The sequence below is a fragment of the Nylanderia fulva genome, unplaced genomic scaffold (genome assembly GCF_048542155.1).
Source record: "Nylanderia fulva isolate GAGA-0341 unplaced genomic scaffold, ASM4854215v1 Scaffold3, whole genome shotgun sequence".
Classification (NCBI taxonomy): Eukaryota; Metazoa; Arthropoda; class Insecta; order Hymenoptera; family Formicidae; genus Nylanderia; species Nylanderia fulva.
Window position 1 is genome coordinate 3,789,883 of NW_028190368.1, and position 27,926 is coordinate 3,817,808.

The window sequence follows — 27,926 nt, forward strand, 5'->3', positions numbered from 1 at the left end:
CAGCTCTCTCCCGGTTGAAGTTGTCGGTACGCGCAGGGCTGTTGTATCTCGTTTACGGCATCTGCGGATCGCATGACGTATACTCTCTGCCCTGTTTTCCTCTAGCCGCGGCCGTTACCAATTTCATATCCGCCGTTCCGTGAAAGCGCGCTTGGCGAAACGCGTAGCATGATAATGTTAGCGAGAGAGACGAGAACTCAATTTACAAGAAACAATTTTACGCGCGTTTTTCCAGCTTCAAGAGCGTGGCAAACAGGAAATTGCCGCTTAGGGTAAAAAAAAAAAAAGAAGTCTCGCAGCAGTATCGCCTAATTATTGTTTAGCGTACTCGGCAAAAAATAGAAGAAGAGCCAAGCGTGTGTGTTTTTTGCTCGTGCAACGACTGTCCCGAGCGTAAACTGGTAATATTCGCAAAACAAAATTGTGTTTCACGTGTGGCGTGAATTGCTCGCTTTTTATAAACGATGCAATATCCTTCTTCTTCAATAATTGTTTGTTAATATAAAGATGTAATTATTTCCTCGTTTACGAGACTACTATATCAATATTTTTTCGATTTTTTGTTCAAACAATTTAAATTTAAAACTTTTTTATATTACTAATTGTTTTATTTCTATCTGTTTTTCAATGTAAAACATTTACAGATCTCTTTTTATTTCGAAATTATACTTTTGAATATTACACATTTATGAAGAATTCGAATAATGCGTGATTATACAAAGTGGAACGAACGAAAGCAGATTCAAGAGCGCAATCACGGTGATTTACTGAAATAAAATGTAATTAGCGCAAGCAAATTTCGCACTATGTATATCTGGTGCATATGCAAGAAATTTAGGATATTGCGCACCGCAAGATATAATATCCGAGAGCGTGAAACGTAATCTTAATAAACGATAATAATTATAAAAGAGCTGACAATTGCACCGGTTTCGTCTGTATTTGCCGGGATACACGTTATTTCGGATGATACCTAGATTATGCCGAGGTATGCACATACCGACGCATCATTCTCTGAATTTTGTACATCTAACGCGCAAACTGCTGAATTACACAGGCAAGAACAAATTTAATTAGCTCGCAAGAAGCGTAAAAGCGCAACCAACGTATGTATAAACCCACGTTTCTCAAACTTTGTTTTGTACGTGTTGGTGAAAAATTTGTACATTTTAGATTAATTTTCCTTCACATAAAACTAATTATTTTCTTATAGTCGAGAAACTTATCAGAGATCAAAAGAGAAATCTTATCATTGTGCGAATTATCCTATAAAATATTTTGCACCTGCATGGATTCACAAGGATGTCTCTATTTCGATCAATTCAGTAAGGATGATCATACACAGGATGAGTAGAGAAATGTAGTATAATCATTAAGTGATTTCTTGTACAACATATAATAAGTGGAAAAATATTAAACCATATTTTTTATATGATTATTTTTTGCAAAAATTAATTTCAACATTTGACTAATCTCTAATATCATACATTGTCGAATTCATTTAGACAACCATTATTGTATAAATATTAAAATGCAACATACACATATTGTAATATATATATATATATATATATATATATATATATATATATATATACAGAAAGAAATTATAAGGAAAAAAATATAAAGACAAATAAAGACTTATATAAAATAAATTTTATTTTCTAATGAATATTGTAACTTCTTATCTACATATTTTAGTAGTTATTGCCTAAACATGTCATATAAAATTATTAGAGATTATTTAAAAAGGCATAAATTAATTATTAATCTAATAATCCAATTTTTAAAGTCAATGTTTTTCAAAAATAGAACGTGCGAAAAGATATATTATGACATCTTTTTAATTTTTAAATTGATCTTCCAATTTTTGTGAATGTTCTAATTGTATTACATTTCCTGGCCTAAGTATGTACTTGTAATTTATTAACTTCTAAATTATGTCTTCTGGGAAATTTGTTCAAGTAGATTTATCGATTTCTCGCAAAAAAAATCGACTTCTCTCAGAGAAATTAATGGAAGATAATAATTTGTGGAAATATATATAAATATCGACTTCTCTGAAAGAAATTAATGGAAGATAGTAATTAGCGGAAATTAGTGAATCGATACTTATCAAAAAGATAACACGTGTGCGATATTTTGCGAGGCCATTTATCAAACCAGTTATTATAAGCGTTAATATTAGTCCTACTAAAAATAAATGCAAAGTCAAACAAATTTAAATTTTATTTCCATTTTTTGATTATATTTATTTAATTTATTAGTGATTTTAATTAACAGTTTTTATCACTCACAGTTACAGCCGAACTGATTGAGTAAAAATATATACAAATTAAAAGTTTGTACCGTAATTTTTAACACGAAAGTTTGATAAATGATTCGCACACATATGTTAATGTTACTCTCTCTCGACTATTATTAGGTTGTTCGATGTTATATATGATGGGTTAATGAAATATCGGTATTGCGTAATGTTATTAACAGTAAAATTTATTATTCATGATGCATTTATATGCAGATCTATAAATCATCCGCGCTCTATGGCTGTGGAACTGTTGGGGATACATTGCGGAAACAAACAATTATGATAAAAATAGAACTTAATATTGTCTCATACAATATGCATTGTGTGTGCGAATTCGCACAGCTAATACTCGGTTTGCACTTCCGTAATAGCACTGTTATACTGTTTTATCAGACTTTAGTCTTAATCTCTTGTATGTACATAGTTCTGCAAGTGAGATTTCAATGGAATATATGATGACACTATAGATAATCCAAGAAGTTCACGCAGACAATACACAGGTTTAAAACAAAAAATGCATGAAAATTTAATTAATTAATTTGTTTGATCTCTAAAAATACTATTTAATTTACATTACATTGACATTTTGCATTGTTCTTCCATTTCTTTTCTTTCTCTACTTTGTTCCCGTTTCATAAATTCAGCGTTTGTAATTTTTTTTCTTTTACAAACACTACGTAATAAATAATAATTTATTTATTTTTAATTTTCTATTTAAAATATTTTTGCAAAAATATATATTTATTTTTATAAATATGTCACATATGTCGCGCGAAAAAGGACGACGTGACAGTTACATTGGTCTAAATGGAATTAATGTTTTCTCGTCTGCTCCGACTGATGATCCTCGCGATAAATAACGTATAGTGTTTTCTACCCCGAGTAGATCTATCGGCCAGGATTATTTAAGGATGATTATCAAGGAATATATCTGACACAGTCCCGATAATAGAGAGACATCATCCGTGGTAGTAGTGCGAACATAATATCAATGCGCGGAAACCGCACAAAAACCTTGCGGATTTCCGCGGGGTTGGGGAACCAGAGAGATTAAGGTAATCCCGTCTAACTGATGACGGTAGTTCCAAAGGCTTCAGCAGATTAATTGGAAGATCGATCGACACTTCTTCCCAGGGAAAAAAAACGTAGCAACGTTGGCGAGTGCGCAATATAATGTTACTTTCTAAAGAGCATTATAGAATGTTGCCGCACGAATCATGAACTTGTATAATCTGTGTTTTGTGGCTTCCTAATTCTTCTTTTGACGTTATCGAGTAGCACGATGAATAAATATTGCTATCATTATTTTTATATGCCTCAATAATATTTATGGAATTTTTGCTGTGTATTAAAATTTAATACCTTGTTTAATATTTGGCGAACAAGTATGATATGACTAATTGAACAAATGTCACTTGCATACAAGCAATGGATTTTACATAATCAACTTTTTTCGAGGTATAGGACAGCACTCTCTGCTTTTAATCATGTAAAGTATTTTCCAGGATTATGTAAGCATTGTACGAGCAGCGTGTACACGTCATTCGAAAATTGTCTTCTATAGAAAGAGGGAAATAAAGAAAGCAATTTATTTTGCCAAGCGAAATGATTATATAGTAAGCCACTGACACTACTAGGCTATTGTAATAACGATATAAATGTCAGAGTTTGATTTATGGATAACAATATTACGTTACATTATCGTAAAAATATTGTCAAAAAACAAGATGGTATAGATATCAAATTTGCATGAAAGAATTGTAGCCCTATTGTCGCGACATAATCGATTTGTGTGTCCAACATCTGACTAATTTTATTTTCTATTAATTCCATCGAACGTCATTGAATATAAAAGAAACTAATCTACCAACAAAAATGTATTAATTATTATATAGATATACAATTTATTTTTAATGCTAATTAAATAATAATTAATTTTTAATTATATTAAAATATTGAAATAGTTGAAATACATGAATGACGTACGTTAATATTCCAGCTAATTTTTATATGTAGGACAAATTGAGAATATAATATTATTTCACATCAATTAATTTAAGCAATTATTAATTTTTATATTAATTAATTAAATTTTGATTTTTATGAAATTAAATATTCAGAGAAAAAGAGAAATTAATGAAATACTGTTTTCATAATACAAAAAAACATTGCGATAAAATCAATCATTTTGCAATTATTTCTATGTGTGTAACTTTTGATAATAATAAATATACATACAATGCTGATAATAATAAATAATAAATATAGATATGTTATAAATTGTCTTCAATCGTAAAAATAATATTTTTAGAAATAAATCCAATTTTAAAATTGTTTTTACAGAAAGAAAGTGAAATGATAAATGAATATATTTTTGTTTTTACGATTTGACTAGACTAATCATAAAATATTAATGGTTTGTTTCAATTGTTTCTTCACGAGCTGACGTTTTTAAAATACATCACTTCGAATCTTTCGTTCCATTCCAGACCTCGCTTAAATTATTCAACGAGCGAAAGAAACGAGGGGCTAATCCGAGAGGTCGAGAGAGTCGCAGAGGGCGACGAAAGAAAAAAAAATAAAATAAAAGGACGCAGCTGTTTAGTCTGAAATCAGCTTAGTTCGCTCTCGCATCTTTGTATTTTTTCGCAAATCGTTTTTCTCCGTATGTTACACATGTAAAGTACTTCTCTTTTGCATCCATCGTGTAATTTCATACGTGATTCTCTTCCTCTCGTTTTTCTTCGCAACGTGATGATTATAGAAACTTTCATAATATTTCATATCAGTGTAAAAAACGAGCGATTATTTTTTGTTCGACTTGATGCACATGCATCATTCCTAACGTTGTTTAAAATTTCGATGGTAGAATGTACGCGAAAAGTTGAATAGTAAAACTCCATAAATCTTTCTTGCATACATACCAAAAATAGCGGGAATCAAAATTACGGTACATTAACTTTTGTGTAACAGACATAAAAGCGCTCGATTTTAAACAGAGTGTGATTATAAAGAAATTCTTAACAGATTATTAATACATATATAATTATAAATACGTGTTTAACCGGTTATTAATATAAATGAATATATTAATATAAATAAATTTCACTTTTTTGCGTAATACTCTTAATTTAACTCTAATTTCTGTCTGCTGTACGGTTGAAAAATATTTTCTGTTACAGTGACATATTATTTTCTGATGAAAGATCTATTATATAAGTGATAATTTCGTAAAATGGTCATAAAATGGGTCGTCTCTTATGAAACGTGGAAAAATATCGAAAAATATAGACCAGCCAATTCTCGTAACCTCGAGCTATTTTAATTTAGATTGTGCAAATTACGCTGTTATATCGCGGCGTAAAAACGTGGCCGTGAAAAAGTAATTTCAAGATTTACGCGCTGATTCCTAGATACATTCAGATAAAATGTCGCAAGCGCGAGCGAAATGGTAATTAACATAGTTACAACGCCGCGATATGGAATGAAATGGCCTTTGGTATAAATTTGAGATCGCGCACAAGAATACGCGATAATGTGAAAAAAAAATGAAACTTATAGAAAATCACAATAAAACTTATTAACGGCAGAATATTTCCAAGCATCGATATGGCAATATTTGCTAAATCGTCGACGAAGGAAGAGAGGTGGAAGAAGAGTTTTTGTGACGATATAAAATCAAAGCTCGAAATTGATTATAAAAGCGAAGCTCGAAAATTGTTTTATCTCTTCGTTGCACGAGAATATCGTAATGCACGCACGTTTTCGATTAAATATATGTATGTATGTTAGCTCAATGTTGCGAAATGTGTGACGTAAATAGCGCTGTGTTGATTTATCGTTTAACGTCGGCGGCGGTGATAAACATATTAATTATCATTACCCTCATTTTCCGAAAGATATATAATGGCAGACTATTTGAAATATGTCGCGGTTCAATAGGCCCTCGAATAGGGATGGTTGAAGTTGATTATCCACAATCTACCAGTCCCTCGCGAGAATTGGAGCGCATATCCCGTAGAACCGTGAGCAACATTTCATCCGACCTATTTTCCAATTTCCCGGCCACTTAAAAACAAAGAGAACGCGTTTAATCACGTGCTCCCTCGACATACGGAGGGAAAATGCCAAGGGTTTCAAGTAACGGCTGTTCCTAAAGCCTCCATTACGTGCTGCTATTAAAGATTTGCGCTTGATTCAATCGGTTGGATCAAATACGAGAGAAACGTTGCGCTCCTTTCTCGCGTGATATCTAAAATATCAGTTTAGCTTCTGCGCGAAAGAATTTCCATTTAAAAAAGCTCAATCAGCGAGACGTTCCGATTCGCGCGTCTAGAGTGAAATCTGCCATTGAAACGCTATGTACAGCCGATTCCATCGATTTGCATATAGCTTTCTTTCTGCCGTTCTGTTGTTGTTGTTGTTGTTGCATTCATTCCTTTGATTCGCGCAATTTTACTCGCTTCTTTTGCCTTTCATTGTCGACTGTTCTTGCTTTCCAGTGAAACCGTCACATTTCTGACAATGCCGGAATAATTCGGTCCTCGTTGCGCACAAATTTAATAATGCATTCTGTTGCATTTAAGCCAATTTAATGCGGATAAAATTTATAAAAAGTATTATTGTTCCATGGTATTTTCCTGTTCTTATAAACATGCACCTTTATTGGATAGGATTTTATTATTCCGCTTATGACATTAAGTTATCTAAAATGCTAATCGTAAAAAGTGTGATAACTTTATTCTCTTATTTTGTCACTTTTTTTCCGTGTAATTATAAATTTAAATTGTAATTTTTATTTTAATGTTTATATCTAACATCTTTTACAAAGAATCGGGTTTTGATAGTTTAATACTTGAATATTTCTGAATTATATGTAAATTTTAATTTTGCTACAATTGTATTTATTATTTTAATTATTTATTGTGAATTTATATTTTTTCCATTCTATTGCCTTTCGGCTATTCTCATTTTATAGACGGATTTAAAAAAAAAAACGACGCATTTTGTCGCACATACAAACAACATACATATATATATATATATAGTTGGCTGAGTAAAAAACATAAATTTTTGTTTCACTAAAATTAAAAAATTTTTTTATTAATACTTGAATATTTCTGAATTATATGTAAATTTAATTTTGCTACAATTGTATTTATTATTTTAATTATTTATTGTTAATTTATATTTTTTCCATTCTATTGCCTTTCGGCTATTCTCATTTTATAGACGGATTTAAAAAAAAAAACGACGCATTTTGTCGCACATACAAACAACATACATATATATATATATATAGTTGGCTGAGTAAAGAACATAAATTTTTGTTTCACTAAAATTAAAAAATTTTTTTATTAATACTTGAATATTTCTGAATTATATGTAAATTTTAATTTTGCTACAATTGTATTTATTATTTTAATTATTTATTGTTAATTTATATTTTTTTCATTCTATTGCCTTTCGGCTATTCTCATTTTATAGACGGATTTAAAAAAAAAACGACGATATTTGAAAAGTCAAAAAAGTCGGTTTTGTAATCTGTTCATAGATGAATACGTTGAATGACTATAAGTATAACATATGGAAATTTATACTTTTATTATCCGGAAGTAAGATCTAAATATCTGTATGTATTTCGGGAGATTAGTCGCGTATTCGACTTTAAATAGAATCCATTAATGCAGAAATTGGATCGCGGTCTAAAATCTATCTAACTTGAAGTGTAGTTTTAGCAAAATATGAATATCCTCTCCAAATATACTCGGGCGCGAATCGCGTACGTATCAAGTCTCGATATTCGTTACACTGTTTGTTGACGAACCATGACAGGATCGACACATATATACGTACGTGTATATAAATACTCGTCGGACAACTCGAGTAATCACGTACGATACTCTAAATAAGCGCGAGTGCCGGCTTCGAGGCACGCGATTGTATTTTCGGAGCGCCTGTTAAATATTGAAATGCCGAAAGCGGAAGCGAGTCGCGTATTTCGGGAACGGAAGAGTGTTTTGAAGAGAGAGAATTTCTAAGATTTCCGATCCGCTGCGAGCTCGCGTGACTGCCTCCGCGATTTTGTCCTCTGGAATGTCGGCCGAGAAGAAGGAGGTGGATGTCGCGCGTTCCATAAATCCTTTATCGATTATAGCTTTGGGGACAAATACACTCGTGCTCGTTAACCTGTCCGAATAATGAACTTCCCTAGTATGACAGGAAATAACACGGTCGTTTGTCTGCGAGTGCGGCTCGTCGTAAGCGAGACACGCATGCGAGGGTGAAACTACCCTGGCTTTCCTCTCTCGGCATTGAAACTAAATGTCAATTTTATGCATGAGATGAAGAAAACATTTGTCTTCATGTTTCGCAGCCACTTTCCAACAATTCTGCGCGCTAAATAAGACTGCATTGAATCTTTGCTCTTACACGACGAAATCATTTATATAACTTATATATAGATTTTTTGCAATAAAGATGTTTAAAAGATAACATTTATTGGTTAATATGACATATAAAGAGTTATGTGTTTTTCTACGTTAATAAATTTCATGATTATTCGTAAATTAAATCAAGAAGCAACACAAATTATGTCTCGTATAAAATTGGTATAAATAATACATTCACTGTATACAGAAATTTCAGTCAAATGAAAAAATTTAAAATATATTTTTTACTTGTCGATTGGGAAAAACGTGCGGGCGCTTGCTTTGAAAATTCTAACATATATGCCGACTGGGAACATATGGCGTTCGTGGCTGGTTTACGAATGGTCGAATCACAATCTGCGAGGAGTGTAACGTATCGTGAGTCTGTAGTGGTAGAAGAAAAACGTGAATATCGAATAGCGTTCGTGAATTAGAAAACTTGCCAGTCTCGTTTTTGCAAAATCGATATAGATTTAGCGGTGCGTATTGCGCCTAAAATGATCAAGATCTTCTTGTTGGTTGGTAGAAAGCAATTTATATATTATTGGTTGAGAAGTAAATTTAAATATTGCATTTAAATGCAATTCAAAAAATAATATATATATATATATATATAATATTTTGTATTGCATTTAAATTTGTATATATATATAAATGAAAAGTTTAAGAAGAAATGTATGTAAAGAGAAGTACCACTCTACTTCAACTTTATTTTTTATTTTTTGGGATATTGATTGACTTCTTCAATTTTAGAAAATTTTCATGCTTTATTTATATCAAAGTACCTCTCAAATTATTTGTTACAATTGAAATAACTAACACTGAAAATTGAAGTAACAATAATTTTCCAGAGTCGAGAAATACTGTTAATGCTATATTTATCTTTTCAAATAATAATCTTGTGTTTCATCGTTATGTACAACGATCCCCACACAATAATTATGCGAATATACAAAAGCCACTTCGGAATGTTTCTACTTCGACCATCCCAGGAGATCGCGGCGAATCGCGATACGAATAATATTCTGGCCGAATATTTATTGAACTGACAGGATCCAGCGAGATATCTCGGCGAAATATTATCATGCTCGTCCGACCATTGTTTCGTCTCGGGAATTCGTCGAATACTTTCGAATGTTTTCTCCGGTATCTCCCGCGCGATCGCGAATTTCCATCTTGCAGAGTCTTCCCGTTTACATGTATCTGTTTCGTCATTGATTCCCAGTGGCAACGCTCAATGTTCTCTCAATGCTCTTAGTTTTTCCGCGAGCCATTCTTCCCATCGCGTGCAAACTCCTTCTATTAACTTTTTTATCGTTATTTTTATTCGGTTCGTTCAAACTCTTGGATGCTTGGCTCTAATGGCGTTTCACAGTTCATTTATTACAGATATTTTGATGTTACAAAGAAGCAGTTTTTTAGCTGGGTATCTTTCATACTATAAAATTTCAGCTTTTAACTTATTTCGTTTTTAAAGAAGCATAGATCCTTCTTTATACATATATCTTATCTTACATGTAATTAATCTTTACTTCTTTCTTAATTTTTTTAACTTTTATATTATTTATACAATTTATTTTTATATAATATTTTTGTATATCTATAATTGATTTATAAAAGAAAAAATAAAATATATTATAAGAAAGTGCATATAAGGACAGAGGGTTAAAAATGGATAAAAGTTTAAGTGAAGTATATTATCCTCACGCGTACACAATGTAATACCATATATCTTATACAATTCAATAAAAATGGATAATCAAGGTGCCAAGGGGTGTTAAGAAAAACTTGCACGTAATCTCGCAAAAAGCCCAACATTTTTTATTCAAGGAAACTAGTTAATACTACGTTAGGGGCACCTTGCGCATAGTTTTGGAACACGCTACAGTTACTCCCGTTTTCCGCTTTTGGCCTTAATTTCTCTCGCAAACGCATATGGTTTCGCAGGCTGTGGGTACAAGTGCCAAGAAAAAAATGTATAAAAAAAAAAAATTTTTTTTAAATTAATGAGAAAATATAATATTTTATATTGAAATAAAGAGATAGAGAGAAAAACGCGCGGAGGAAGAGAGAAAATAAAACTTTCACGGAAGGAAATAATGCGATTGTGGTGTATAAAAGGAATAAAAGTCGATCTTTGCAAACGGTTGCTTCAAGAAATGCTTCGTTTAACACAATTTCTTTAATTTGATTTTTTTTGTATCGTATTTGCTTTACAAAAATTTACTGTTATTTTATATTTATATCTACTGCGCATTTTACGAATTACGAGCGTAGTTCATAAATGAAAATGTCATTGGAGAGAATTTATTTAAAAGCACCGTAGAAATTACAATTTTCCGTTCGCATATTTTTGATCACGAATTAAATTCTTCAGGTCCGTTAGTACAATTTTTGATCGAAATTATTAGTTTGTGTTTGGCGACAACATGCGAATAAGCAAAGAGAATCAAATATGAAGCAGAAAGCAAAAAGCATGGATAAAATCGAATCGCTGGCGGGATAAAAAATCGATCAATTTCTTATGTTGTATATACATGTGTTGTACATTTCACAGAATGTTTTAGTATTTGATTATTGTTATTTTTTAGTTATAATAATATTTTCTTTGAAAATATTAAAATTTGGAAATTATATATAACGTTAAGAAGCTTAACATATGGAATATTATTGAATATTTTGAATAAAAAAAGTCAAATATATATAATGTACATTTTTGCATAGTCCCTATTATACAATAGGACACAATACTTCGCAATTTTCTTTTCAAACAATAGCATTATTTTATGCAGGGCAAATCACTTTTTTGGGGTCATAGATTTGGATGCAAATAAAATATGTTCATTGTGTAAGTACACGGTAAAATTTTAAACGGTTAATATAATATTTTATTTGCATCCAAATTTGACTTAACTTAAAAAAATAACTTTTTTGGAATAAAAAGACTTCTGTAAGTTTGTGCCTATATTTATTTAGATATTTTGTAGACTTACGTATAAATATGATGAACAATTAATTGAATTAGTGCAATATTCTGTACTGTATGATTTATCACATTCGAAATGTATGGACACTTCTTTCATACTCATTTGTTTCCTCTTTAACCAAAATTATAGCAATTAATTCGTCCGTATAAACTAAACTATCTCGAAAAACACTGAATCCAAACTGTACGAATATGTATGTAAATATCACTGATGTCGCTGATACGTCATGGATATGTGTAAATAAACTTTTAATTTTCATATTTTTCTCATGTTTCAGATATTTCGAAAGAGATGTATGTCTAAAGAAAGGGCTCGAGTCTAACTACTCATCATGAGGATACTCTGGATCGTGGTGGGCATTTTATTCGAGATACACTTGTACTTTACAGGTGAGTTTGGAAATAAACTCTAAATGCGTAAACTTGCTATAAAATATTTGTAATATTTTCGTACTATTAATCATAGGCGAACAAAATTTAAAAAAACTCTTATTTTTTTATTTCCGATGAAAATTTAATTAAAACACATTAATCCGCGTTTCTAAAAAAAAAAAAAAACAAAATAAATATAAAACAAATTTCACCAGAAAATATAAAATAATCCTTTCAACAAACAACACTTTTTAATTCTCAAAATGTTACTCTTATTTTACATTTCTAAATGATCTACATTCATAATTTTATTTAATAACAATAAATACTGCCCTTCAGTTTAATATCGTCCCTTCGATGACATTTTAGAAGCTCTATATGACTAGCGTTAGAAACTGAGGAAATGACATTTCTCGGCACCTCGCACGTTTTCGTCTCGCACAAATCACGCGTTTAAGTAGCGACTCTTCTCTTAGCCTAAATAATTTTGTTCGTAATTTTGCTACGCTTCTCTCTCGTCGACATTCGCATCACGGCGGCATACAATTTGCAACGGTAATGACGCTCTGCCGCCTGAAGAAACATAAGCGTTTTCCCTCTCGCGCGTTTACTCGCGGCACGCCACGTTCTTCCGCGCGAGTTATTTTCGTGCCGGCTTAAGGAAGAAATACTTAATTCGACGGCTGACATGTAATTTCCGGTTATCGCGTTACTGAAAACTCGCGGCGATGCTCTCGCCTCGTTAGCGTCGAACGTCTCTCGACGGGTGTTGAAACGGAGTCGATCACCGACCCCTATCGTTCCGTCTTATACACCTTGACGATTCTCTTCTCCGGAGGAGACGTTTCTCGGCGAGAAAGTCGTCGACGCTAATATTGTCGGCGCGACGGACGAATTCGTATAATGTCTTCTTCCCGAACGAGTCGCGATGCGGTACTGAAAATTTAGGTCGTCGTTGGCCGTAACACCTCCGAAGCTTTAGATCTAATTGAAAGTTTAATTAAATGCACACCGGCCCCCTATTACCAGGCCGTTTTACGATTCTCGATTCGGCAAACTTTCTGAAATTGTGCCAGATTAATCTCCGGTACGTGCTAGTACTAATCACTGGTAAATTCAATTTAGAAAATTGTGTCAGTTCCGCGAGAGGTTTTACACACACACACACACACTCTCTCTTTTTCTCTTGCTCTGTGTCGTCACTTAAGTCGAAGACAAGTGTCTCAGATTTTACAGGTTTATGTATAATAAATCATGTTCATTTCTCATTACGATATTCTGTTGTGCATAATTTTCGAAAAAGCTTCTCGCGCATGCCGTACAGCTATTTCAAATATTCATAGCTTATATTTAGAGATTTCATCATTGCAACGGAATAGTTTCGTATTTATGTACGTGGATAATTCTAGACATTTCATTTTCGGAAAAGATATTTCATCAAAATAACGAAATCCGGATTTTTCACTGAAATGCTGAATAAATCATATTTTAATTAAACGGTGGAATCTCAGTACACGAATGCAAAATATTATTAATATTGTAACACGACAAAATCTATAATTATTTTTATAGTAATTTTTAATGCTCTATTAACTTTCAAATTTTATGTTTACAAATTTTACGTGAAAAAGTAGAAAAAAAACATGAAATTTTATTATCGTATTTGATGTAATATATACACAATTTTTTGAATTTTATATTTCGTTAAAATATAACATACATCATACAGGTAGGAGATATAAAACTCTATAATTTTTATGCAAGATGGAAATACCCTAATAATCTCAAGATGGTTTATGCTTTTTTTTTATTAATTCCGATCACGAAAAATTCCAGTATTTTACCAGCGGAAATTTTTGGTAGTAATCACTTTGGAGTACCATCGATGGCAACAACAACGTTAATTCATATCGACAAGAAATTTCAAGTACGATATTGTCTCTGATCAATATTGTTTGTAATAACCTCTTGTGACAAGATTTATTCTCTCTTATGATCAAGTATTTTTTCAATCTACACAAAAAATTATTGTTTTAAGCATTTATCAGTATCGCTTGTTATTGTAAGTTAATTAAAATAATTTTATTAAAATAACATATATAAATTCTCTTCTGCTTTCTTTGCGAGGGCGATGCTAAATAGAGAGTAATGTATATATGTCATAATGCAAATTATATCTTGTAATTAATATTAAACAGAAGTTCTGTGTAATATAAATTAAGTAAAGAGACAATATTCAAATAATATAATAATATTTTGATAACTGATTGATTTGCATTGCGATCAATTAGAATACAGAATTAGGTCAAATCATATATTTTCTTTTATACCGTGAAAACGTGGATAAAAAAAATGCAAAATAAGATTTTATATTCAGATGTAATTAAAAATGAAATGCAGCTCTGACCTTTAAGATTCAAAATATTCATACATCGATAAATTGGATAAATTTAGATTTGCATATTTATAATTATTCATTATTTGAGAATATTTTTTCGTTTTTCCGACCTAGCGAAATCCAAAGTAAAAATTGCGCTTCCTTCTGTGAACGAAGGTCGACGTAAGCAGCGAATATCACCGTAAACATATTCGCTTATGTTTTAAAAATCAACTTGAGAGCGCATGTATCTACTAACAAAGTATTCTACTAAACATCGAGAGTTTTGAGAGAGAGAGAGAGAGGGAGCTTTCAATTCAAATAAAAATAAAAACGAGGTGCTCTCGAGAGAAATTTTTTCCGCCAAAGTTCGGCGATGCGCGCAGAAACGAGCGAATGATTAGAGTTCTCTCCTCTCGAGCGAGAGAGGGCAAATGAGGGCACACACAAGGGGAAGAATTTCCGGTTGAATATCCGCCGGAATTCGCCAGGTTTGGCGCCGGTAAACGCTCGGGCCGAACCATCGTAATTGCCGTGACTAAGTTATTCACTTAAGCTACTCTCGAGCGACGCGAACCCGGGTTATGCGTTATCGTCGCGATAGCGGCTGCATTAATCTCAGAACCTGGGGGACGATGCTTCTCTCGTCGTTCTTCGTAGTCCTTCGTCGACCCAGCAGCCGTAGAGAAATTGCTTTTAATCTTTGATTATAGCCGGTTTTATATACAATAGAATCTCCCTCACTCCTGCAACAATTTTCGGAGGGATTTATTATAAATGCGAGGGAATTTATTATAAATACGGTATCGAATTTTCCAATTTGTGAGAAAATATGCCTTACATTTTTCTATAGCGTCTTTTGACGCAATTTTTATTTAATTAAATTCTCTGAGAAAGATAATTGATTATATTTGACAATTATATTTTTTGAAAAATTGTATCTTAATTTTAATTTTATTTTAATTTTATCTAAATTTTATCTTATTTTATTTTAATTTTAAAACAACAATTGATTTACAGAATATTTTAATTAATCATAGTCCAAAGAAAAACTTTTGCTTTACAACGCTACGGGAAAAATTGTCATTAATTTGTTGACACGACACGTGTCGTATACAGACTTGATTTTATAAATCGAATAAAATGGTTCTTACCTTTAACATTGTTGTAATTTATGTTCTCAGTAAGCCAGGCCAAGCATCAGCAGAACTCAAGTGCCAATAATGCAATCGCCCCATCGAATCTCGCGGAGGGTAAAAATGAAGATGTTCTTGAAGGACCAGTTGGAGAAGTGCTCGCTCAAAGTGGTGGCACGGCAGTTTTGCCGTGTAAAATCACCGATCCTGGAGCTGGAACCGTAAGTATCTCACATTGTAGTTCATTAAACTTTTGGAGTGCCACACTGTTTACACGTGTCAATTGTCTTTTCGATTAAAAATATTACGATACACATAAAACAATTTATTTATCTATATTAAAAAATAGAAAGACAGTTTTACTACTCGCTTTGTATTCCTGTCGTATTACTCATATATTAATATTATAAATGTTTAAAATAATTTGTATTGTACTTTATTCTAGCATACAGTTCGAAAGACAATATATGAATATTACGATACACATAAAACAATTTATTTATCTATATTATCTATATTAAAAAATAGAAAGACAGTTTTACTACTCGCTTTGTATTCCTGTCGTATTACTCATATATTAATATTATAAATGTTTAAAATAATTTGCATTGTACTTTATTCTAGCATACAGTTCGAAAGACAATATATGAATATTACGATACACATAAAACAATTTATTTATCTATATTATCTATATTAAAAAATAGACAGTTTTACTACTCGCTTTGTATTCCTGTCGTATTACTCATATATTAATATTATAAATGTTTAAAATAATTTGTATTGTACTTTATTCTAGCATACAGTTCGAAAGACAATATATGAATATTACGATACACATAAAACAATTTATTTATCTGTATTATCTATATTAAAAAATAGAAAGACAGTTTTACTACTCGCTTTGTATTCCTGTCGTATTACTCATATATTAATATTATAAATGTTTAAAATAATTTGTATTGTACTTTATTCTAGCATACAGTTCGAAAGACAATATATGAATATTATGATACATATAAAACAATTTATTTATCTGTATTATCTATATTAAAAAATCGAAAGACAGTTTTACTACTCGCTTTGTATTCCTGTCGTATTACTCATATATTAATATTATAAATGTTTAAAATAATTTGCATTTTACTTTATTCTATCATACATTTTTAAATACAATATATGAATATTATGATACATATAAAACAATTTATTTATCTATATTATCTATATTAAAAAATCGAAAGACAGTTTTACTACTCGCTTTGTATTCCTGTCGTATTACTCATATATTAATATTATAAATGTTTAAAATAATTTGCATTGTACTTTATTCTACAGCATACAGTTCGAAAGACAATATATGAATGAAGAATATGACTTACAAACGCAATTATCAATATCACATATGTTGTATAATACATTATAACAGAAGGATTAAAATTCTTGTGTCTGTATGTTGCGTATAAATGCGCTACTATAAAGAACAGACATTATTCATACGGAATCTTTGATGCTTCGTAATATCAATTAAAATACAGGAGTGAATAATTTTAGACACTAGGGGAAAATTATTTCTCTGGACGCGCCCATGTATTGAAATATTAATAGCATTTCTCTCTTTAGTCCCACTTGATTCTTCTCTTGTACCGTTTCTCTGTTCATTTCAATGCCGTTTGACTTTTTTCCATTCACACCAGATTTTCCAGATTTTCATTTCCGTTAAACGGACTGGTTCGAGCGATTTTCATTTAATTTCCGTTTCCTATCATGCACATGCCACGCGCGAGTGATCCATAAAGAAAGGAATATGTGCGCTGTTTCTAATATGGTTGGCTTTCGTGTTCTCTAGCGTTGAAGCGACCATTCAAATGGAAAACGTTGAATGACAAGCGGGGATCAGATTTGAAATATCAAGGAAATTTCTTTTGCCATCACGTCAGCCCATATCTTTAAAGATTTGAAGTTATAAATTTTCTTTGTAATGTGAGTTTATTTCTCTCGACATCGCATGCGCCAATGATATATTCTCGGACGCGCGTTTTATCTTCATCTCACTTGTGCTTCGTATGAAAAAAATAAATTACACAACGCGCTAAGACAACGACATGCGTGACTAATTTCAGCGTCGAGCGATGATGACGTTGATATATTTTCCTACACGTCCGCAGATGTTCTATTCAATGAAGAATTACATAATCTTTGTCTTTTTTTCTGTCAAAAAGAAAACAGGGGATTATTCTTACTAAAGAACTGAAATATGAAATCAAATGATTGAAGTTTTAATTTTAACGCAAAAATTGCTTCTTTTATAGAAACATCAGATGTCATTTTCTTATGCTTACTGCAACAAAAAATGTATAATTTCACATTGCAAGTTATGTATTGTCTTCATCGTGTGTTTTTTTATCTTGAAAAATAGAAATGATAAAAAAATTAATAAATTATTCATTTTATGAACGAAAGAACAATAGGACGAAAATTGAATTGGGCAGAGGTATCAACAAAATTCGGAGCATAAATAAGAACATAAAATGAGATGTAAAAGGGAAAGGAATGGGAATCAACGAACGATCGGTCATCTCGCCCGATTAAGCCCGGATTTTAATAACTGTTTGTAAAGCCCGGTGTTTCCGATTTGTCGAGTTTGCGATTGGAAGTGCAAACAGATGCTTCGTCTCTTACGAGGATAGAGATCCCTGCGTAAACCGTGCAAACATACGCGCTCTGAATACCTTCGCACGCGATATTGAAAGCGGGAATGAACGCGATGCGTCACACACAAACACACACTAGGAGATACAAATGATAGATCGATATAGTATTTTTGCACACGGGGATTGCACACACAGGTTGTTTGTTTTTCTCTTTTTTTTTTTTTTTTTTTTTTTTTTTGCGGCCCTCGCTATATACGTACTTTAATGCTATAGCCTTCGGTCCAGCAAATTGCCCCAGTTTACGATCCGCGATGGCGCACGCTCATCCGCGATATGCCGTTATGCTTTTTGTCTTACTTATCAGCGCAGCAACCCCATCCTACTCCGGAATGGACGCGCGTGGAAAATTAACCGACAATCTGCGTAAACAACGAACGCGTCTACATTCGAGTGCCGTCCCGAACTATTTCCGTATCGTCGATTTTTATCGCCGAACGTAAAAAGCTGATTGCGAGAAAGATCAATGCATATACAACGTTGCGTGCGCAAGTTGGAATTTCACCCTCAGTGGAGGGTTATGACTTTCTCTCTCTCTCTCTTTCTCCCTCGCTACATCTTTCACGCTATAACTCGGTTCTTTTTCTCTCGTCGGAAAAATCCAAGATTATATACCCTGCATCGCACCAATCGATTCGTATATTCCGAATATGTATATATATATATATGTCTTTTTGCGCACAACGTCGTTGAAGACCAGATGCCCATTACGCATCCTCCTTCCGCGAGAGAATGTCGAAGTTCTCTTGGGGAATATTTTAGAATATTTTAGCGAGTTTCAGCGTTAAACTGACGCGCCAGATGCCGCGTGACTGTATACTTTTTCTTTTCCCCGGGAAAAGCGGAGTAGGAAGCGAAAGGGCAATCCGTATATGCGCGCTATCGCGAGATGGCGAAAACATTCTTTCTCTCTCGCTCTCTCGATACTCTCTATGGAATATATATATATATATATATATATACTTGAGAAATCGGAATGGAATTCCGAGAGTCGACAGATTCTCTTCGGGCGACAGGCAATACACGTTTCCATGAAATTCCGACCTACGGGTTTCTCATACCGACGTGAATGAGACGTAAGCCGACTTTAAATGCGCCTTTTCTGACATTCTGGAGCCTCTACTCTGGTCTGGTGTCGTTTGAACACGCGGCACTTCGGCTGTCATATCTGGATTTTTTTTCGCACAAAGACATATTAGAAAAATTATATACGCCACTATCTCGTATTAAAATTACGGATGTTTGGATTAAGTATCGTTGTTGCAAATACACTCGCGGCACTTCAGCTGTCATATCTGGATTTTTTTTTACACAAAGACATATTAGAAAAATTATATACGCCACTATCTCGTATTAAAATTACGGATGTTTGGATTAAGTATCGTTGTTGCAAATACACGTATATATATTCTTTATTTTACTAAAATAGAAATATACGTGAAATAAAATGCCTCCTCTGCATTATAATTCCTTTGGGGGTTTTCCGCATTTATAAACATATATAATCCCCTTGAATTCTCTCGCGCGCGACATTTTTCTTCAGTTTTTAATAAATTACGTTTCTGTAGCGTCGGGTAAGAAGAACAGATGCCGCCGCTTTGACATAAATCGTAATCGCGTTTCAATAATCGTTCAAGAAACAAATCGATACACCAGACTCGACGCTAAAGTCCGCGATTGCTGGAAAAACGGATGCGAATACTTCGAAACGCCTTCGCGGGAAAGCGCGGCATGTTTATGCGAACATCAACGGAGAAAGGTTTACCTCTCTACATTTGATTTCTGGATTTTACAGCTCCGCTGGGCACATAGAGTTCGGGGGCTGTAATTTACTTACGACGGGACTATTTCACGTCTCTATACTCACTTTACGCATCGAGCGGAGAATCCCTACAGATATATAAGCAAAGATTCGCTTTTATTTTCAACGCTTTTATTTTCCCTTCACAGGACTTTCATTTTAATAAGATTATTGCTTTCGGTGGAATCAATTTTTCTCGTTCCCTCTTGCTCGGTTACACAAAACAAGTTGTATCTCTCGATTGGAATCTACTTTAATTAAAATATCGGTGTTATAAATCAAAGTTTTAAATGATATTTGATTCAATGATATTTACTCTCGATTGCTTATTATTTCTCTCCCCTATGTGAATTTAATATGTAGATTCTCTCACACACATTTCCGTATCTTGACGTATTTATTTATATTTGTGCACACATATAAATTTATTAATAAATAAAATAACAAAATTTAATATTATTAAAAATAAATATAAACGTATAACAATGTATGAAGAATTTGTCAATAAAAATATATAGAAATTAAAAATAGAGAAAAATAAAAATATATATACTTTACATATAAGCTCCTTTAAATTTTCAATTCCGGAAGAATTAAATTAAAAAGTCGGGATATATCCCTCGAGTGTTGTGGAGAGGAATCGATAGCTTTTTCATTTATTTTTCCTCGCCGCTCGGTATCGAATGATTGTTCGCTGGCGAAATTTTTGTTCTGGACGATACGAAAGTTGCAAAATCTAAGGCCACTTATGCAAAACTGTCTGTCACGAACCGCATATAACCTCGGCGGATCCCGCACCGTCGCTGACTATGAATAAAAGATGAATTCATGCGCGTCTTGTGTACTACACAGAAATACAGAAACAAGAAACAAGGCCTCCGCCTTAGGCTTCTTCTTTGCTGCGGCCGAGGCAAAAACAAGTAAAAAAGTGCAGCTCGGTTACCGAGGGAAGAGTAAAAAGGGTAGGAAACGAAGAGGGAGGGCAAAGCGCATTACGTATCTTGTCTAAGGTAACTGCTACCACACGGAAATTTATTCTTTTTATGATGAGATAATATTTCATGCACTTTTACAATGGCAACTTTCCCCCACGTAAACGTTATAAAATGTTTACAAGAAACGAGTAGATCATATATATCTACACGTTTACATATAAGATATAATTTACTAAAATAATATTATGTGACGTAATAATGACGAATGAAGAATATAGGTTGGTCTTTTCTTTTTTTTTTATATAAATTGAAATTTCACATATAGAGATTCATTGCTATTTTAATCTGATTCGATTCCTATATTCTATTCATATGATTTTATTACGTTAATATTATACGAAAAATTGATAAGTTTTATATCGGAGAAGACATAGCAGATCTTTCCGTCAAATAAAGCTACATTCTTTCTAAGAGCACACTTTGAGATAATAAATTAAGAATGAATCTTCTTTTATATTATAGATACTCCTCGATATTCATTTTATATATTTTTTGATATGTTTAAGTGCAAAACTGGATCATAATAACGCAGTATAAATTCTTACACGTAATTCTACTTATAAAATATCATATAAATTATCAGCAGACTTCCTTTCGTGTTTTATCAACGAGAGCTCGGATTCCTCAATTTAAAACGCCATTTATCTTCGCCCGGAGCACGCCGAAAAAGTTTCGCGTAAAAGTTGCGCGCGCGGAAATATTTAAAGTCGTTTTTATTCCATATATAAGTCTTTTATTCTTCATTCTCTCAAGTATCCGGTTTTAAATATAGAGGAAGCCTGAGATAAAGAGAAAGAGAGAGAGAAAGAGATATCGAAGAGCGAACGCGTTTCCTCTCTTTATAGCGATCGTATCTATGGTTGGTATGTATTTAAAAGGAAATTAATCTTTTCTTCGCTCGTGATTAAAAAGTACCGGAAGCCGAGTAGTTTGATCGTGAATTACCAACTGTCGAGAGATACAATAATTCGTTTTATCACGGAAGGAGAGATCCCTCTTAATATTGCTTCCTCGAATGAATTTTACTTCGGACATCAGACGTCTTCAGACCTCTTCGATTAATTAATCATTATGCCCGGAAGTTGCGCTATTCACGCTCGGAAGGGTCAAACCAGGTTGACCAGGGGTCAAACGCGGCTCATATATAACTGCGAGCCTCCGATTTTTCGCTGGGTGTCGTCGACGTTGAATTTGTGCCCCGGCTAGCAGTTTGGCCATATCAATTTATGCGCATAATGTTACGCGACTTTGTATAATGGAATTAACTTATTCCGTCCGGATTTATTCGCGTATTGAACGTACGAAATATCTCGTTCCGCCTCGAAACAATGCGTCAACGCGCGTTATGCAGATATGTTTTCGTGTATACGATGGAAAATGGAAGAGGAAGGGCAGATTTTTTGCCGGATCCTCTAGAAACGCGAATGCGAACGAATTGCGATTGTAAATCACGCTATAAATGTCAAATCGTGCGACGAGACCTTACGACGTTTTAGCAATGCGTGATTCCTTTTCAACTTCGTCTCGCTGAAGAAAATAAATGCGTGAGTTATCGGTTGAAAAGCAAAATCCTTTTCTTCAGAAAAAAAAACCGTTCTCGGCCGCACGATGAATCTTATAGGATAAAATGAGCAAAGGTATAATGGAGGATATCCGGATAGTGAGTAAAAGAGTAAAAGTCCTTTGAGAATACAGATGGAGCGAATGAGAGAGAAATTGGAGGAGAGCGGAGGAAGAATTATCGGAAATGAAAAAATTCAAGAGAAGAATTCTCTCTCGTAGGATCGAGACATTAAATTTCTCTTCCTTCTTAAAGCATCTCTTCAAGTATTTGATTGCTTCTTCGTTCTCTGTAAAGTTGCTCCTTATCTCGCGAGATGATACGAGTCATTTTTCTGTTCGGGGCGTCGAAATTGACATCCATTAATGAAACAGAAGGCTTCGAAAAAGCTCCGATCCTTTCTCGATGCCGAAAAGCTTTCGGTTGCATTCCGTTTCCGTCCTGTGCACGTGATATAATTTGTTCGGGCGAATGTCTGTGCCGAATCGAGAAAGTACGTTTCAAAAGCGCCCTTTTGTACGCGAACTAAATGAAACGTATCGCGGTGAAGCGCGATTGATATCACAAATAGATGGGATAGATTGAATGGCGCGTTGGATGGAATCGACTTTATCATGAAACGATGACGCGATAAATTAATGCTTTCTCATCAATATATATATATATATATGTATGGAATTACGGGATCTATTTAGGGAACTAATATAAACCGTAAACGTAATATCATCATTTAGCTTTCAATTTCTTATAAAGTATCTTGATGTTTTGTCGAGCAAATTGGAATATATTCATACATCGTATCTGTTGAGGAATGAATAGTTTGTCAAAAGTGCCAATGCAAATTTTCAAGTTTTATCGTTCACGCTGAAATATTTGTTTGCTGCGAGGAAGAAACCATGATGCGCATTGATTTGTCAATTATTTCTGAAATGATAACGTCACGATTAGAAGTAACAGTTACAGTGATTGAGCGATGGATAGCAATTGACCATCACTTTTTACACTTCAATGCATCAAAATCGACATACCGATTATAATCGTTTTCAAGCTAAATCTGATCAATCGTTCTATTATTATGTTATATAATTGATATACAAACTCACTTGTACACATGTCAAGCTTTCTTGCAAATAATTGATTTTTATAGTCATACATCATAGAAATTAATTGGAATAACTTTACGCAAAAATCATATCTAGATATTTTGAAATTATAAAATAAAGCTAATATAAACATAAATAGTTTTTAATAATAAAATGTATGCTTTTATAAAAAAGTCTATTTTCAATTATTTAATTAAAACAATATATATAAATTATTCTTTTTTTTTATTTTTTTCTTCTCCCACAGAAAAAAAATGACATTTTATGTTTTTATTTTTCCCACTCTATCTGAGGAAAATTCGATAAAATTATTTGATAAAATTAAATCGTGATATTTATGAAGCAAACTTTATATGCAATAATATACCATATTTGCATTCACAATTGCTCTCTGCGGAATATTCAGTAATAAATCTTCACACCATACACATTCTATGCGAACTAAATGCTAATTAATTATCTTAATGCGTTTAGAAAAGCATTATGCAAGTTATCCCAATTCTCCTTCGTTCTGCGAGTAATATTATTCCTATATAGCTATTAGCTTTCGAAATTACGCATATAAAATGCGACGTACGTATATAAAATGTGATATCGTATAGTGATAGATCTGCTTGATTCCCGCGAAGCGCGAATAGGGTGAAGGAACTTTCCTCATTACAAGAATACTTTTAAAACGGTTCGCTTGATAAACGAATGAACTTTTGGCGTTCCTTATCAACCCGATACTATATCGAGCAAGAGTCGAAAGCGATCGTAGCAGGAGCGATAGAGCAGGGCGGCCTTTAATTTCCTTCCTACCTTCGTTGCTGGTGTGGCTTCGTTAATACTGGAAATGTTCTTATCGCTGCGAAACTTCGCTTCTTTCTTTTTTTTTTTTTTTTGTTAATCGAGCAAAGTTTTTATCCATAATGAAAATTTTTGTAACGCCCGCGCGGGATTCTGTAATTGTGGAACGTTCCCTTTTATTTTGCACGCGAGTCCCCATTAATCGTTCCATTAACTCCTTGTCCCATGCATTTGTGTTTAAACCCAGCTTCTGCGTCTCGCTGCAGCAAACTTGTATAGGAGTATCCACAGAATGTAGCAGCATAAATTACCGATTGCGGCAATTCCCTTGGTCGACAGACAAAGAATGCATGCGGTGCGGGTCGCTTAGAGAGAGCGCCCGGCAAACCGGGATATTTCCCAATTAAGCTCTCCCTACGAGCGAGTGGTGCATCTTAGCTCGTGTATACCGCGTGTGTTGATGCCATTACTTGCTCGCTACTACTGGTACAAAGTCTTTCTCCCGGGCCACAGCGATCCCCACGAGGCACGATTTAATAGCTTGCTCACGGGAATTCTCTGGGACTATCGGTTACCCAACACGCGTCTAATAAGACTGATGATGATCGAGTCAGGCGAAACAACGTAAGAGGAAATTAAGTACGTAGGTCCGACGCGAGTCAGACATATGCTACTCCAATTTGCATTTCGTTCCAAGTTCTAATTGGTTTTAATCCTTTGCGGCCCGCCTCGCGCTTCGTACGAAACTTTTAACCCTTTCCACTCGAAAGCCAAATAGACCCGCCGCCCACAAACTTCAACAGTTTCGCTCTAAGCCAGATATACTTTATGTGTTTAAGCTAAAAATAACTTCATTAGCATCTTATCTAGAAATCTCGGAAAACTTCTTTTTCTCTCTTTGTATATATTATATCGAATTTTACTGAATAAGTAAAATATTATCATGAAAATTATATAATAATGCACAGTGCAAACATTTTTCGTACAATTTGCTCATCAGTAGTTAGTTTTAAAATAGTTATTAAAAGAAAGAGAGAAATGATAATAATTGGAAATAATAAATCGATAAAGCAATCGATTATATTCTCGTTTATGCACTTAAATCTCTGATTTAATTTAACTTCGCAAACGAGAGAAAAAAGATAAAATATTTGAACTTAAGTATGCTAACTTTATTGACAAGAGTTTTACTGTGGCCTCAATCTTGTTTAAACTTTTTTTTATAGACGTAGAAGTTTTTTTTTTTTTTAATTGATCGCACAAGTATCTCGAGAAATAAAAACGCTCTGTCTCTGCGGTGTAAGACGAAGAAATACCACTCGTCTTAACAATCCACGTGTGTCCGTACCTGGAGTTGGCTGAAACTGAACGACGAATGTCCAAGGGATTTGAGTGTCCTTGTCTTTCCCGACTGCTCGCAAAGACACCGCCAAGTTCTTGTAACTTCGTGCCGATTGCGGCAAACTCCACCACCCGATAACTTATACCAGTCAAAGGCCAGCAAATGCGCGCGCGCACACACATGCACATGTACATCGTACTCTCTCACCATATTGGATTCGCCATTATATGTCGGTGTGCCGACTAGATAGGCCCTCTTTTCAGAATTGGATCCAGGATTACAGCAAGTATCCTGGATTACTGGGTTTGGCAGTTACTAGAGATGTCATATCCTGGGGAATTGGTTTCGCTCGGGATATATTACGCGAAATCGGCCTAATTACGTTCTGTTTGGTCGCACTAAGACATTTATGATGAAGCTTCTCTATCTCGGATCAAGAGGTAAAAAATTATTAGTTTCGTGATGTGACGGATCTTCATCCGTCAGTTCGAAATACTGGAGATTGATAATCTTTGTTACATTTTATTTTTAGCAAACTCTGAAAGCGTGAAAGAATTTAAAACATTTTTAATATTCTTGACTTATTGAGTCTTATTAAAAGTTTTCCGTTTCTCACAATCAATCAAATTAAATATCTTTCTGCATTTTTAATATTTTCACTATTTTAAAGAGATATTTCAGAGATGCAGCTAATAAAGACATAGGTCTATACATAAATTCATAGCTAATTAATCAATATATTAATTAAGATTTTTAATTATAGCTCCGTTAGATACGACACATGGTTTAATATTGTGCGCATTTTAAGCAAAGTCCTTGTGACATTCGAGTTTTTGCATTAGTTTCATGTTCCGAGAGTTTCTACTCAACTACTGCATAAATCCTTTGTGGTTCCATGTCGAGGTTGACTCGACATATTGTTTTGCGGCGATCCTTTACATAGTTCTTCAAATACCCTTAGGTAAAGCATAATTGTAATCCGAAAACTACATTTCTGTAATACGAGAAACTGCATCAATGTAAATAAATTTATCTGATACTTATTAAGTTATATTTAGCTGCTTTTTAATCTACGCTATTTGATCAGATAAACAAAGAATAAAAAATTGATATGTATATACGTATGTAACATATTTAATTAATTGGTATTTTATTCGTTGAAATTCATCCGAACTGTGAAGTAATAAGATCCACGCGATTAAGAATACGTGCAGCGAATCGTTATGCAGCTCTCCAGATAATTCAAGTGGCAGCAATATTCTGGCATCTTGCTTTGAGTATTTACATTGGCATAAAATATCTACGGCTTTTAATTCAAACACGACAACTCGAATTTAGGATAGGAATTTCCTAATTGGAAGCGAGTTTTACTATAAAAGCTGCAGGTTGAAAAGGCGAAATAATATTTTCGTTATTTTTAGAGAAAATGTAATTATACGCTTATTTATATGTCCTTGTAACAAATGAGAAAAAGCATTTGAATGCTGTATGCTCGGTAATAATAATAATAATTGTTCACATTTAAAATGTGTATTTTTGACGCTCACATAATGATATTTTATAAAAATATATTTGATAAAAGTGGGAAAATGTAAAAAGGAATAAATTGATAATCACGAAATATATATGTGTTATGTGTGCGCGTGAAACGAAACGTAAAAGCAATGTCTGGTCATATGGCCAATTTGCTATAGGTTTCTAAATATAGCTACGATTCAGATAGGCGATAAAATATACGTAGTTTATTTATTCACGTGCATTATATATAGTGGCCAGCAAACGAGAAAAAATTGTTGTTAAAAATATATTGACAGAAAAACAATTAAAAAATTTTGAAACATGTTAAAAAAACAAATTTTTTAAAAAGATATTCTGAACAGAAATTTTGAAGAGTATATTTGATATAAATATGAAATATTAAAAAAATTTTAATTAATAATAATTTTTTCATTCAATTCTCTAATTTAATTACTTTTAATATATGTACGTGCAGTTCAAACCTATGTAAATAATT

General features: G+C 33.1%; 1 protein-coding gene across 1 annotated transcript in view; it reads left to right on the forward strand.

Annotated features, from left to right (window-relative positions):
- The window catches only part of LOC114929163 (zwei Ig domain protein zig-8), an 80,630-nt gene that overhangs the window by 45,255 nt on the left and 7,449 nt on the right, over window positions 1-27,926 (forward strand). Inside the window, exons 2-3 of the mRNA XM_029300590.2 lie at window positions 12,004-12,115; window positions 15,659-15,831. Of these exons, the coding sequence (XP_029156423.1) occupies window positions 12,058-12,115; window positions 15,659-15,831 (231 nt within the window). The 5' untranslated portion in view covers window positions 12,004-12,057. The remainder of the gene's footprint in view (window positions 1-12,003; window positions 12,116-15,658; window positions 15,832-27,926) is intronic.